At 36.2% G+C, this 16917-nt stretch overlaps 1 protein-coding gene across 2 annotated transcripts in view; it reads right to left on the bottom strand.

Annotated features, from left to right (window-relative positions):
• Window positions 1-1012: 1012 nt before the first annotated feature.
• Window positions 1013-16917, bottom strand: part of LOC109111382 (neurocalcin-delta A) — a 53107-nt gene continuing 37202 nt past the window's right edge. For both annotated transcript variants that reach the window (XM_042740525.1, XM_042740526.1), the window contains 3 exons: window positions 8860-9259; window positions 6183-6288; window positions 1013-4848 (listed from right to left, as the gene is read on the bottom strand). In XM_042740525.1, the coding sequence (XP_042596459.1) occupies window positions 4751-4848; window positions 6183-6288; window positions 8860-9237 (582 nt within the window). In that variant the 5' untranslated portion in view covers window positions 9238-9259 and the 3' untranslated portion in view covers window positions 1013-4750. The remainder of the gene's footprint in view (window positions 4849-6182; window positions 6289-8859; window positions 9260-16917) is intronic.

Below are 16917 nucleotides of genomic sequence, written 5' to 3'. Positions count from 1 at the left end.
TCATGCACCAACTTTTAAAAACAGCTTTGGTTGCAAATACCCAGTCACTTATATATATAACATTAAATGTAATTTGATGGGAAAATATCAGCGAGCAATTCAGGACTAATCCTGCTGACTCACATGATTCACATTGCCTGAGCATGAGAACAAGGCCCACCCCAATCTACTCTACAGAAACCAGAAAACTTAACAGTGGACATTTTAAAATAATATCAGTCTCTCTGCATTTATGCCACTCCACTCCAATAAATCAATCATAAACACAAAAGTGACAAAGGACTAATTCGTTTTTATTTTATTTTTTTATTTGGTCTGTTTTATTTATTGTGTATATATATATATATATATATATATACTATATATATATATATATATATATATATATATATGTTCATTATGTTTTAGAAGAATGCACTTTAATTTTCAACTTAAAAAAATATTTTAATGTTACTTGCCAATTAATTGTAATTATTTTTCAGATCATTATTCTTTGAAATAATTTTGCCTCAGAAATTGCTAGTAAATTTTTACAAAGTAAATGCTACAGTTTTTTTTAGTGTACAAGTGCAAATATAAAACACTTAAATGCTTTACTTACACAATGGTTATACTTTTAAGGAATGCTTCTCGTGTGATGGGTAGGAGTGGAAATTTCGGATTTGTTTCACCGCCTATCTAATCTTACAGCACCACAATGACGTTGATATAGAGTTGCCCGCTGCACCACCGAGAGTGTCAGACATGTGTAAGATTTCCTCACAGAAGCCCCTGGGCTGGGCAGGACCTTCAAAAACTGGCTTTTCATTCATTCAGATTTTATGCCTGAACCCAAGCATGCAAACAAATAATTCACCGCAAATAATTCAACACAAACATAGAAGTGTGCTGACATCTTGTGGCCAAAGTTGGTACTACTACATTTCAACCCAATTTGACGGAGTTTCTCACAGTGGCTGCCATTGGGGGGGGGGGGGTTCTAAAAGTAAATGAATGCAATACAACAACATGCTTTGTTCTCTCAAGATTTAATTTCTGCTCAATATGATAACCAAAACAAATCTCTATGTCTCAAGTCTACAGTCACAAAATACAGATTACCATACAAAATCTACAAAATGCAACAATTACAAACAATTTGTTTGACAAATAACAATTGTACAGTATAAATTTATACAATACTGCTTTCATATTTTTGGCACCTGACCACGATATAACTGTGATACAGAAATGTTACGTCAGATGTTTAAGAAAACAAAAACTACATAAAATATGCATAATACATGAAATTACAGATCAGTTTTTATCTGCCACTTTCACTTTTCTTTTTTCTATATTTTTACAAAAACAGCAGTTGTTCAACAAGTAAAATAAAAACATTCATTAACAGTATAGCAGAACCGAATGCACTGTGGTGAGGCATTTGATGTTGACAAGGACATTCAAGAACACTGAACATCAGTAGAAGCAGTTGGCAGAGGGTGATTCGGGAACTATTAGAGGAGTTGTGAATAAATGCTCTCTACCTATTGTTCAATTCAATTCGTTCCACAAGTGAAATGGATACAGGTATGAATTCAGCATGAATGCAAGGGGCATTTGAAAAGCGATGGGTCCTATTTCCTCTTACACTCTTGATGTTAGTTTGAAATGAGCGTGTAACTCAGTATGACAGATTAATATACTAAGTGAAAGGCCGTCAACATAATTACATAATCTGTTAAAGGGGTGAATGGGAAGAACATGGAGGACAACTCTTCAACAGATGGATGACAGAAGCAAATTTACTGCAATTTAAGCTTGATTAAAAAACCAAACAAACAAAAAACCATATACAAATCACTCACCCACAGAAACACTGGAGTGTGTATAAGGCAATTCTAGGGGTGCTCCGATCAGGATGTTTGAGGCCGATCACAGAAAGCAGTATCTGCCGATCTGATCACCGATACCCATCTTTTTATCATGTAGATTTATTTATAGTGATGATCCAATCAAGATTTTTAGACATTTATCCAGGGCCTGAATTTCATTTGTGAAAATTAATACCTCTCTTTGGTGACTCGTCAGAGGATTTTTTTTTTTGAGGGCTGGAGGGGGCCATTTTTTCAATAATATATATTTGTCATCTAAATGTTTGATCATGAACTGTATGTTTGTTTTTACAATCGTGTAATTGTTGCACAAAAGCTTGCACAGCGCAAGCCTGATTTTGTGAGCTGTATGTGAGGTTAGGTTCACACATACTCTGTTTGCAGCGTGTATGTAGTCCAGCTGTGGTACAGAAGCAGCACGGACTGTGCTTTCACACAGGAGTCTGCTCCTGATCCGTGGCTGTTTACCACAAATACAACATTTATCCATTATTTTGATTTTAAATCCAAACAGTTACTTAAAATGCTTTTTCAACATTGTGATTTTTTTTTTTTTTTTTTTTACACAGTACATTAATACAAACGGTCATCAATTATTCAATGCTTTTTACTTTTGCATTTACTTTCAGATTTTATATTAAGTTGCTAAAGCAAAACATTTAAACTACTTTTCCTTACGTTATCACAAACGTTCTAAATGAAAACTTACCATCGACAGAAACAGTCAGCTCTACTGTCTTTTCTATTTAAATATTTATTACAAGCAATCCTGCAGTTCATAAAGAACTGTAAAATTATTGCCTTTTCTAAAAGTGCCCTTTTCCTTTAAACCTTGCCAAAAAACTATAGCCTATGTGTTGGTTGTGAAACACCGTACACTTTAATTATATGCATTTATGGTGTAATTACTACATTTTTGTGCCAATGCATGTTCATATTTACTGCAAACAATGCGCTGTTACTTTAATTCAGCGCTTCAAAAATAGACTCGGTATGGAAATGATCTCTGCCTTGCTGCAGACGCACCGCTCCTAAACACAATGCAAGACTGCAACCGTGTGTGCAGTGTGAATGCTTTAATCCATTAACATGAGCGCGGAAAAAATACACTCCACATATGCACTGCAAACGGAGTAATGTGAACCTGGGATTATTATGTGTGCGCTGCAAGTGTGCATGAGTGCACGGTCTCCAGAAAAGCGCATGAGCATGGTTTTAAACACTGGCAAAAATTAAAAAGAAAAAATGCAATTTATAAACTTTAGTGATGCTGTGACACTGCCTCGATAGTGCAAGTGACAATTCCTGTGTCGACTGTGCAGCATGCTTATAGTGCAGACACGAAGTGATTTGAAGCCATTTGCATTGTGAGAGAGAAAGAGAACGCGCGGCGATTCATTCACGCTGTTTGTGAAATTATGTCTCACAGAAACCTTTTCAAATGACTTTATCAGTTATTTAATGAAGAATATGAAACCTATAAAGCATTAATTTTATTTCACCCGCGCCGGACAGAGACTGAGACGGTGCCGCTGCATGTCATGCCAAACCTCTCATGGCAGGCGCGTCATCAGCTTGAGATCGGATTTATGAGATCGGCCTTTTTAGAGACCTCCGATCAGTCATCCCAAAGCGACTGTGATCGGAAGCCGATCAATCGGAGCACCCCTAGGCAATTCAGAAACTTGATGATGCTTGTGTACAATCCAGAGTAAAAGACTGTCTGTACAGCAGATAAACATGATTCTAAAATCATATTAGCTTTGAATCAATAAAGCTTTAGTTCTTCTTCAATAACAAAAACGTTCAGCAATAATGCAAACGATGCATCACAACATCTAGAACCAGGATGAGCAAACAGGGCTGTAACTGATATTAACCAAACACATACACACAACACATGCATACACATTACACAAATACTCTCCTGTCCACAAATGCAGATAAACGTGGTTACATGCTTCTGCTAAAAATGTCAATAAAACCGATCGCTGCATCCTAGGATGGAACTCTAAGTACAGTTTTGCATGCGTGTCTGATATTTCAGATTTATATACAAGCCTACAGTTACTGGAGTACAAACATTAGAAAACTGGTAAAAGAGAACGCAGTTCATTTCATGTCTTTTGAACCTAGACTGTCCGACTAAAACCAAACTAAACCACACAAAATTGGATGTGCGCTTCCAGCACTAATAATAAGGCTCTTTAGATTGTAAGCACAACGTGGGGTTTCATAAAACTGGAAAATCTGCACGCCTGATTTATTGGTCCCATTGGATAATAATACTGTGATCTGCCAATAATAATGCTGGCCAAACTATGAATTGAGAGAAACTACATAATCTAAATAAAGTTAGAAATAACCCAAATATGTAAATCACTAAGGCAGATGTGTTTACACACTATTGATACAGGCATCAGATAATAATAATAAAAAAAAAGAAATTAAGAATAAACCGTTGCTTTACTGAGTGCATCTTATATTCCTGTCTTAGTCAAGCTTAAACTTCCTCATCTAATACCCAGAGAAAATAAGAATAAAACTGACTTCGTACTTCGTGACATGAAACCTCTTTTCTAATCAGGAAGTGATTCGAGCTCAGATAAATGCTCTAGTTACCCTAATTCACTCCATCACAGGCCTCGTCCAGGCCCAATGCGGCTCCCTACAGAGATAACGCAGCCAATAACTCTGTGTGCGCGTGTGTGTGTGTTTCTATATCTGGCCAAGCTCAGTCTGATGAGACCCAGATGCCCTACTCTGGAAAAAAACCTCACCCTCCATCATTTCCCTGCGAGTGGAAGGAGCGACTATATCAAAAACTAAATTAAAACCCATAAATAAATAAAAGGTTGAAGCATGAGACGCTGATCTCAGAACTGTCCTGCACTGCTGGGGTCACACTGTAGCAGACGCACAATGGACGGGTCGCTCTTTGCCCCTTTGATGAACTCCTCCAGAGACAGTTTTCCTAGAATAAAACAAGAGAGGACACAGGCTCTTAGAAAATCATATTATTTACAATAGAAAAATGATGGCTAGTTTTCTGATATCCGGCTCATTGTGCTAGAGACTGAATCAACCTGTTCAAATGTTATGGAAACAATGGAAAAGATTTTAGTGCTTCTATTAAATCAAAGAAGCCTACAGGTCTTCAGGTTAAAAAAAGGGCAGGATATAGTCTAACAGAAGTTTTGACATTCAGAGTACCTTTGTTCTTAAACATTTACTTAGTTTAAAAACACTAATGATTGAATAATAATAACAATAATGTTAAATGTCATCTTTAATCTTTTAATATCCATTTTCATAATGTATTTTTAGTTTGTGATGTGATTGTAGTATAGGGACATCCCTAAAAACATGCAGTGACTGAAGCTCCATATCAGGCAGCAGGTGGCACTGCCGTCTCCTTGCATTCAAAAGTGAGAGTTGGTGAAGGAATGTTTGATATTTGGTTTGGTGTACAGAATCTGTTACCCAGTGAGGAGTGATGAAATGGCACAACAACAGATCCTCTCAGTCATAGAAATAATTAGCGTTCAGTTTAGTCCATGCTTAGACTGCACGGTTTAATTTGATCCAATTGTGCATTTGTAGTGTTTCGTTTCTCAATTTCCTCACTTTGCTCAAAGTAGGCTATCTGTCTGAGAACACACATTATCCTGCATCTGATCCCACAAATACACAAACACACACCCAGCCTCTGTCCCTTGTGACTCTAGTCACGAGAGAGCAGGAAATGCAAAAGTTCATCTGACCAAAGAATCAGACCACTCTTTCCACTCTCTTTTCTGTATACTCTCATTTGTGTGGTTTTTGATTAGCAATTTCATGCACACCCCTTCATGCTGAAGTAGACTATCCTAAGCCCTGTTTAACCACTAATAGGGCACTTCAAATCATTCAATAATCTGAGAACTTTTATAATGACATGATGCATTTAAATAGGTTGTACTAGAGTGCACAAAACAAGCATACAAACTTTAACAAGAATGCACACAGCCAAAAAACACTATTGCTAAATATAAATGTAAAAACATATTACAATTTAATATTTAAGAGTAAAAATTTATTATTCAACACATTTTTCGCCCCATTGACACAATGATTGAGAAATTAGACATTACATGAGACATGATATACCTTATTAAGTTGACAGTCAAATCATCCCATCGGAGAAGCGCTAATTAACCTTCAATAATTAACCTTGAATGTTTCAGTCAAAGATTTCAGCCCTCAAAGACCACTTGTTCATATACAACTGCTAAAGTAATTTCATGATATAGGGAGAAAAGGGTTTACCGTCACGGTTGGTGTCCATTTGTCTGAAGATCTTTTCTGTTCTCTTCTCAGGTGTGGACTCATCCTCTGGCATCTTCATCACTGATGATACCATCTTGTAAATCGCCTGAGGGAGACGATACACAGGAGATTCCCTTTATTAAAACTCCCTCACATCACAAAATACACCTTCATCCCTCCACCACATCACAAAACACAGGAATCTCATATATAACTGCTACAGCCTTAACAGAGTTAAGTTACTCTCCCCTCCTATTGATTTTGTACAATTTGTATGCAGTGTAAAATTAAAATATGCAATGCAATCTACATACTCCTTTCTTCAGATGGTTTTAATGAATTTGCAAAAATGACTTGTTATAGTCTTAGTGTCATGCTTAAAAAAAATTAATGTGTATTGTTGTTTTTTAATATTTATTTTTGTTTAATCTACTTATATGCCATTCAGCAAAAGTGTTTATGAATTTATTGCGTTAAATTAGTTTTATCATTTTGATTTTGATGTGAAAAGTGAAGAAAAAAAAAATGTTAAGAAAACCTGAAAAAAATCTAATTATGATTATGTAAAAGTAATTATTCTTTTGCGGTGCAGCCAATGAAAATACTACTTTAAGCAAACAAGCAAAAAACAGAAGTACTAGCCCAGTTGGGTCAGGGGAAGAAAGAAAAAAAAAACTATCAACCTGTTGAACAATCAGTTTTTGGATGCAAAATTTTCATTTTAAAAATATGAGCAATAGTACATCCTTACTCCAAAGGGTCACACCATCATCACTCAGGGCAGAACCACAATAGATTAAAAAAAAAATTCTCAAACATCTGATGAGCAGGAAGAGAGGTGAATGAATGATTATGCTCCCTTATATATATTTGGTTTGAATATACACTTATTTCCCATAACATTAATATCTGAGGAAAAGCGTGTTGTCAAGTGCAGCTCTCCTCTGGAGAGTTACTGAGTCTTCTCTTTACAGATGGGCTCCATTACAGACCTGCAGCCAGTGCGTACCTTTTTAATACACTATCTGGCTATCCATCATTAAAAGAGATGCATCATTCAGTACATCATTAGATTTACCATGGCCTGCCAGGGATGGAGGTAAACCATCCATCAAAATAAAGCAATCAAGACTAGTGGTCCACCGATACTGGTTTTTTGACAGCCGACGCCGATATCTTGGAAAGCAAGGGGTCCGATAGCCGATATAGTTTTTTATTATTATTATTATTATTATTAATATTTAAGAAATTTGAAATCATTTGACAATGGATAAACATACTTTAGATGACAAAGTATTTTTCACAAATAAATAAATATTAAAAAAAAATATATATAATTAAAAAGGAAGTAAACACTAACCAACAAGGGCACTCTGTATTCTGGGAAGTTTGTGTGCATTGGGAATCATATTTTTCAAATAAAGCAGAGGTAACACTCATTTTACATACAGCACACAGTGAAAATGACATGAATATGACAGTGAGCAAATGCATAAAGTGCAGCATAATTTGAAATCACGAGTTTAAAGTTTAAAGCATTCAATTCACATGGACCGACCATCACACAGAGAACACGTGATCATGCAGGATACACATGCACACTTCACAAGATCTCACAGCTAGATTCGACTAAGTTTGCAAGGTTTGTGATATTAAATGTTCATTAGTCATTCAAAGATTTGTTTAAATTATATAAATGCGTATTTGATTAATGCTGACCGCAAACAAGAAAGTATTATTATGTTTGCCTTTCTATTACTAATATAAAAGCAATCGTAATAATACTTTCTGTATACATTAATTCCTTTGTTTAACCGCTCTATCTGATTATTACACAGACTTCTATCCGTATTAGACAGAACTGTTAACAACGACAGGAAACAAGAGGGAAAATGTGAGCTGTATGCGCTCAGGCGCTGCCGTTCTCAGCGCCATCAAAATAAAAGTCCCACCATCGAACACATCGTCCAAGCAGAAAAACTTGAAAAATGTCAAATATCGGCCGATATATGGGCCTTGGCGATATATCGGTCGACCACTAATCAAGACACGAGAGGTTATGGCCTCATTCTTGATGCCTGCCAAAGCAGAACTAAATTACATTTTTATACTTGGTTTAATGAAATGCATCAACTAAACCATTGTTATTTTAAAAATCATTAGTGGGTATAGCATTTTCCTTTATTGTATATTACAGCCTAACTTTTATAGTACAGATGTAACAAGTTGCAATTCTTCAAACTTTTTGGTTTGGTTTTCGAAAGGGCCTCAAGATCTGAAAAAAATCACCTGTTGCTAAAATTACTCTTCTCGGTAATGCTGCAAAGATAAATTAGGCCAGTTGGAATGACAGCAAACATAAATAACCATGTGAAGGAGTGCACTTTGATGAGAGCCTGTTTATCAGAGACAGAAATAAGACATGGGCTCTCTTTACAGTATGGAGCTTCCTGAACGTCTAACACCACAGCTATCCTTGCTGTTAACGCAAGTGAGAAATAACAACATATGCGATGTGAAAATTGGGTAGCAATCCTCGGTTAGGTTCTCTTTTGTGTCTCCTGAGGTGATATCTGATTCTATTTCAGACCTCAGCAGTCATTATGATGATTAGAAAAGGATTTACAGAGTGCCAATATTAGGTTAATTCATAAAAGCTTTAGGAAGCCTGACATACCTGCACAATCTCCAGCATTTCTGCCTTGCTGATGTATCCGTTTCCATCCAAATCATACATGCTAAACGCCCACTTGAGCTTCTGTTCCAGCTTCCCTCGTGAAGTGACGCTCAGTGCAATTATGAACTCCCGAAAGTCTATTGTGCCATCACCATTTGCATCAAAAGTACGGAATACATGCTCTGCAAACTTCGAGGCATCTCCATAAGGAAAGAAGTTTCCGTAGATTTTCTTAAACTCCTCCATGGAGAGGTTGCCACTGGGACAGTCCCGTAGAAAGCCCTTGTACCATTCCTGGATTTCATGCTCCGTAAAGTCTGTGCTTTCCAGCAGGTCCTGCATCACCTCAGGGCGGAGCTTGCTGTTCTGCTTCCCCATGGTTTTGTTTCACAAGACAGCACTGGCAAAAGAAGGGAAAGAGAGAAAATGAGTATGTATGGAAAGTTCGGTAGATTCAAGTCATAATGGTATATTGTGGTACCCTATACTGCCATAATCCTTGATGTAAAATGTGCATCCAATTTGGACTGAAGATTTTTGAACTATATTTATCCACGTGTTTGTTCATCTAGAGTTACATACAATTGCTGTTCTTGCAAATTTATTCCAAACAGAGACTTGCCCTTGTCAATCAAATTTATCTTTTAAGAGGGAAAGTTGTAGCTAATCAGAGAACAGACTCTAGAGCCCAACAACCAGCTACGAAATTGAAAAATACTAGACCTTAGCTGGGAAAACAAATAAAGTGATAGTGTCACTACAGTATATGGCTTTATTTCATCTATGATGTCATTTTCAATGAGAGCTGGTGATTTTCAGTAATGTGAGAGTTTCTGACTAAGTGGCAAGCGTGTTCAGTCATGCAAGTTGAGAAGTTTAACTTTATGTCAATGAGCAATACAGCAACTACTGATAATGACAGATACTGCAGTGTTACACTGGCAACACAAAAGAGAAATTAATATTACTGTTACTAGTGACTTCACTGTTCTATAGGATTCATTTCTGCCCACATGTATATGTGATATTGTGATATTTTACAATTTGCAAGCATACTAAGTGAAACCAATTCATGCACCAAATTGTTTTTAGCATTAGGAAAAACTAATTCTGTCAAATTAGAATTTAACTAACAACAAAATAAATGATATTTCTGGTAATTTGAGATTTTTCATAAGCTATGGCCCATTGTGTAGCCCACCAGTAACATGAGGGCATTCAGCATCAGGAACACCCACAGCAACCAATAGTACAGTGACTCATTGACCAGCAGCGGTAAAATCACTGTATATGTGAATGGGACACGAGTCTGATTTCCCACAATACCCATTCAAGCAAGTCACAAAAATAGTTATGGTATCAAGGCATGAAAACCACTGGCTTTAAATTTTCCAATTCAGGGAAACGTGTTCAGACAGTGCAGTTGTTTTGCCTCTGATGTCCTCATTAGAAGTACAAATGACAAAATCTAAGCAGCAATTCAGAACAAACAGAACAAATTTCTCAATAATTCACTTTGCATAGCAGCTGCATTATCATCATCTAAAGATTGTGATTCCAGAAGGCATATAATCATAGGAATGAGGCAGTTTTACAAGAAAAGATTCCTTTTATCATGCAAACACAGATCCCTAAAGATAGGAATAATATCCCTATATACCATTAAGATAAATCAATCAACAACACCAAGCCACTTTCCAGTCTTCCTAATGACTAGATCTAAACACTGAGCCTTTAAAAGCAGTTTGAGGATAACTTATAATATTACATAAGATAATTTATAAAAGCTGTCCACCTCCATATCTCAAAAGACCTGAGGACTTTCTTTTAAAAATAAAGGTGCGACAGCTAACTAGACATTTCAGGATTTCGTATGAGAATAATGTGGCAGAATATGAATAAAAACATGTCATTAAGATAAATCTAATGAGTACAAAACATATCTAGACATTAATGTCTAGCAATCAATAAAAATGGCAAAACAAAAATGAAAAATCCATGTGTTAGGTCATTGACAGTCCCCAGCTGCAGAGCCTCCATTCAGGCCGGAAGGTCTGTAGAGGATCAGCTGGTACGTGACATCTGATGCGTCTATATGCAGGAAGTGACTCCCGTTTCTCAGTTGGGTCATGGATCTTTGTACTAATCAGACAACTGCCTTACTAAAATTGAAGGCAAACACTCAGATGCATACAAACATGCCCCCAGCCCTGTGAATGTATTGTATACAAGAGTCACAGCATAAAATGTAAACAGGTTTAAATGAGCTGAATGAATCATGTACATTAGAGCTGAGAGGTGAAGGTTAGGGCAGAAGAGGAGATAGTACTCACTGTTTGATTAGAACTGGAGCGTAGCTCTTCAAACTTAAGGACACTTAAAGATCTGACAATGCTTTTCTGAATGCCCTGCACAAGTACACTACATCCTGTCAAGTCAAGTCACCTTTATTTATATAGCGCTTTATACAAAAAAAGATTGTGTCAAAGCAACTGAACAACATTAATTAGTAAAACAGTGTGTCAATAATGAAAAATGACAGTTAAAGGCAGTTCATCATTGAATTCAGTTATGTCATTCATCTCAGTTCAGTTTAAATAGTATCTGTGCAATCATTTGCAATCAAGTCAACGATATCGCTGTAAATTAATTGTCCCCAGCTGTCTTAACTGGTTTCATGTAGGGGGAAAAGTTTTGCTGTAGTGCTTTCATAAAAACTGAACTACACACTAAAAAAAAAAAAAATACAAATTTTACTCAAAATATGAATTAAAAATGATAAATCTGTAAAACAGTAAGATTGTTGTGCAGACACTGTATATTGTATAAACTTTTTTTTTGCTGTTTCCTTTGTTAATTATTAGACAAAAGAGTTAGTGAAAGGAAAATAATGAGGAAAGAGGGAGAATAAAACATGGGAGCACTACACAAGTATTTGCGTGTCTGCTTGTGCCGTGGTTTTGACAAATCCTATGCTATTTCAATGACTGTTGCACACCAACCTATTACTTGGTAACACAATGACATGTAACAATAAATATTAAAATATCTGATTACTTTACATGTAAGAAATATATATATTTTTAAAGTACTTTTTTGCACTCAACTGACTCAAAAGTGACTTTTACAAAAACAAACAAAACAGAAATCAATCAAAAAAGTATCAGTTTCCATGGTTCATTTCAATGGTTATTCTGCAGCATAATTTTCACCAAATCAGCATTTTAGAATTATTTCTGAAGGATCATGTGACACTGAAGACTGGAGCAATGTCACAGGAATAAATTACATTTTAAAACATATTAAAAACAGAAAACAGTCATTTAAAATTGTAATATGGTGAACATGAGGCTTTTTCAAAAACAAACAAACAAACAAACAAACAAACAAAAAAAATCTCACTGACCCTAAATTTTTAACTGTAGTGTACACTGTAGAGACGACAAATGTCAGAATTATACTGTTCTATATATCAAATATATATAAATACGATTATAATAATGAATTTCATAATATTGAGTAACTTCTAGAACCAGAAATAAATTCCAGATACTGACATTTACATCAGGGAACAAAGCATGCTTTGTAAAATACATCATTAACCCCTTCAGGCAAATCCCAGACACACCTTCTTTGTTTGACATATAATATTTGCACTTCATGCTGTTTAAACATTGGACACAGAACAAGATTAAAAGTAAATGGAATGACTGGAATCAGATGAGGATAGAATAAGAACAACCAATTTGTTCTTTAACTACACATAACAGCAGACAAGAACCAAATTCCCTATTGAATCATTGTGTCTGCCCAGGAACCTGGTCATTCAGTCTAATGATAGAGGCCATTAGCGGTAAACACAGAACAACAACTCCAGGGCTTCTTGTTTGGACTCTGTGTTCTGAGCTCTCTCGTGACTCAAGACTGAAATGGTCGATTGTATCTCTGAAACTGAATATTCCTCGTGTCATACGCGTATTATCTATCTTCAACAGCAAATTGAGAAGGAAAGCAGATGCTGAGGTCACACTGCATTAGCTATGAACTACATTCACAACATTCTTTTTATGTCATGCGCTAAGAAATAGTTCTCAGCTAAAAGGTGTCATAGTTGAGAGGCATGTATTAAGTATCCAGCATTAACCCTCCTGATTAAATTGAACATCAATTTAAACACAGAGGACAGACCGGGGCTTAATTACAACGCAGTTAGCAATGCTGTCTTCATGTACAATAATGAATCTCTGTGACCTCTTGCCATGTTGCTATGGAAACAGACACTCCATGCAGCATTGGTTAGCAGAGAGAAAACAATAAATCAGTGAGGCACAGATGTTTGCATCTCTAAACGGAACCCTGCTGCTCTAAACGGATTTCCTTAAATATATGGATTTCAGCCATTTGGAGAGAAGAGACTAATTGTACAGTGATAGTGTTGCACAGGTAAACTATTGAATTTCTGACCATTCCTACCAATAGTTCACTTTATTTGTGATCCAGCGCAAGCAAGCGTAATCTTCTAATCATTAGCCAGTAAAATGTTTGGGAAAAGACAATTCAGGTAGTTCGTTGCTTAGCCTTAGTCACACCTCAATAGAGCACAAACACATTTTAGCTGGATCTTAGCTGACAAGAATTTGTTAGGATCTACAAAGGATAGTTAGCTAAAAAAAAAAAAAGTCAAAAAGCAGGGCAGCAGTGTTTTTATTGTTAACTAAAATCTAAACAACTTAAAATAGTTTTCGCATTTAAATAAAGCTTAAATGAAATAAACATTAGATGAATATTTAATATAATGGAGTGACCATTTACACTAAATGCAAATAGCCCGGTTTGTTGGCAGAGGCTATTTACACTAACTCCACCCACCAATGTGTGGTAGGCTTAGACAACATTGCAAAAGACTACAATAGCAGCAGTAGCATAAAGTAAAGCGCATAAAACTGAACTAAGTTCAAATCCACCTTTTGCAGAACTCATTCATCTCCCTTTTCACATTACTATTTCAGGCTTTCTATTGATATCTCTCTTATGTCTTGAGTTACAGTTCATTTTAATGACGCGTTTGTAAATGAAGATCAGCGCAGACAAAGGCTGCAGACAGCACTCCTTGTTTGTTATCTTTATTTTATAAGTCCACAAAGTTTTTTTCGTTATTATGTCTGTATACAAAAAAAAAGTAGATCCTTTACAGATTCGATTGATGTATTGCTCTTATCTGTACGATCAAAACTGAAAGTGTAATTTAAGTTCTTTTCGGGGTTATCAGGAGAAAATGCCTCAAAACGCGTATACGCGTTAATCGACTTCAGACGGTTAATGTATTTGGTTTTGGTGGAATAGATCTGCTATGCTGCTGTGGCAGAGCAAGTACTGAGACTTGCTACTGCCAATACATTCACAACATGCTGCTGTGAGCATGCAGGAAATACTTCTCCTGCACATATAACACATATGAATAACCTTATAGCATACATGAATCACCTTGTAGCAGATCTATACAGGTGGAGCTGGGGAAGGTGGAGAGTTTCTGAAGTGCGCTGCAGACTGCTACAGCAAACATAAGCCAGGTATTTGAATACTGAGCAGTGAGCTCATTGGCTACTGATATAGGAGAAAACCAATCAGCTGTGCCATGTGATATTGTTGTCTTTTGGTATGGGTGAGTTAGAATTATCTGTCTGTGCCATCTGGAGTTTCATGCCAGAACTCCATTTCTGTCATGACAACTCACAGAGGGATTGGCATGGTAATGTACATGACAATGTTAATGTATTTGGTCTTGGCGGAATAGATCTGCTACGCTGCTGCGACAGAGCAACATCCACAACATGCTGCTGTGAGCATGTAATAAATACTGCTCCTGCAGCTGTAACACATATGAATAACCCCCTAACAAAGCAGGAGGCACGGAACACAATACAATATAAGCCAGTATATGCATGCTGCTAAATATAAGGATAAACTGCTGCATCACTGGACATTCATGCATCCATTTATATGAAGATAAAAAGACAACGAAAGACAAGACACCCCCCAACAAAGCAAATCTATCGCCAAGACATATGTACTGCTGCTGCTCCGAAGAGCCATGTGAACCACATGTATTACTATCTATGTTTGCCTGGACTACCATGCCGACTGGCTTAACACTAGTGGCCTATTGCTATGTGAGCCTGGGCTACCACGCCGACTGGCTTAACACTAGTGGCCTATGACTATGTGAGCCTTGGCTACCACTCCGACCTGCTTAACTCTGATTAGACGCACACTATGTTTAATGTTAATTAACAAATTGGATATATGTTGCAATCTGATAGATAAGACCCTAGCATCCACCTGAGCAAATATCATAATTTAGTCATTTGATATATGCTGTTACTTTCTACACTTCATCAGTCCCAGCGGCAGAGTAACAGCTGGTTAATTCATGTTTGTGCAGTGAGATGGACAAAGTTAGACAATGCAAGACAATTACTCTCTGGTGTAGATAAAAATTATCAGGATTACAGTGCTGCAGCGCCCCGGGGATCAGTTGGGGGTTCGGTGCCTTGCTCAAGGACACCTCAGTCGTGGTATTGCCAGCCCGAGACTTGAACTGGACCAACTACCACCGGTGGTGTGATGTTGAGATAGATAGATAGATAGATAGATTAGATAGATTGATATATATATATATATATATATCTATATATATCTATATATATATATATATATCTATATATATATATATATATATATATATAATATATATATATATATGTGTGTAAAAATTCAACCCCGTCATTTTGTAATTTCAAAATATTAGCGTTTCTGCACCGTTTGGCGAGTCAATCCATGACTTTTCCAGTTGTCCTTGATTAATGGATGAGAACTTTCTGTAAAAACCAAATAAATACTTAGCATGGGGTGGGCGATATACCAGTAGACATGATTAACCGGTAGAGATTTTGGACTATTGTCTCTATCGCTGTTATACGCACACGTGACACTGTTGTGGTACACAGTCACGAAAACTTAGCATTTGAACATGTTTTTAAGCATTGCAGTCTTAAAAAAAGTGATTTTAAGCATGAAAAGTGCCATGTTAAGCCTTTGCGGGGCCCTGGGCTAACAAAGCTTTAATTTAGGCTAATATTATTTTTTTGTGATATTGACAAAAACTTTTTACATTTCTATGGCATCAAAAATGTTGATATCAAAGACCTTATTTAAAACAAAATTAACTTTATTGTGATATATATTGTTACTCTGAAATTAAATCACTACTGTATTTTGATATAAACTTTTGGTCATATCACCAGCTTTAACTAAGCATAACTAGAAAACATGACATTATATGATATTTCCAGGCCTGGAAAAAAACAAAACAAATGGCAATCTTAAAATTCCTTGATATTTCATGTGGTGTTTGAGCTATGGAGAACTAATTAATTACTACCTCTCTTAGCAGTAGGGCTGGGCAATAAATTGATAACGATAATTATTGCAATACATTTTAAAAAAGATAAAACAATATGAAGAGTTCGATAAATGTTCGATAATGTTTATGCACCAAAAGTGGAAGGAAACCACGATAACAGCGCCACACGGACCATTTCTCCGCTCAGATCAAAGTTTAAATGGCAGCGCAGCATGAGCTCACTAGAGCAGGTGTGTGATGAGTCTCAGTCACGCAAGCACTAAACAGCGATGTGAGATCCAGTGTGAAGCACTTGAATTCAGAGAAGAACACAAATGACTCACAAACAGGAGAAACACTGTAAGCAACAATACAGTCAGAAGGTTTTTCAATCTATAAATCGCCATCATTTACTATGTATTTACTGTAGTAACACTAACTGCACCATGGTATTGTGGCAGAAATGTGGGTACTTGTATCGAATTTTACTATATTATTAATGTAGACATGAATTAAATGTATGAAAGGAGTTATGGAACATACAGTATTTTTTTGTGATTGAGCTATAGCATGTGTTACTGATTTTGATAATGAACAAAAATTTGCATCTGCATCCTAAAGCAAGCTATTACTATTATCAAATGTGCATTTCTAAG

Source organism: Cyprinus carpio, chromosome B16 (assembly GCF_018340385.1).
Source record: "Cyprinus carpio isolate SPL01 chromosome B16, ASM1834038v1, whole genome shotgun sequence".
In the NCBI taxonomy this organism is placed as follows: Eukaryota; Metazoa; Chordata; class Actinopteri; order Cypriniformes; family Cyprinidae; genus Cyprinus; species Cyprinus carpio.
The sequence above is the reverse complement of the archived record's forward strand: the minus strand, read 5'-3'. Positions and strand labels throughout refer to the sequence as shown.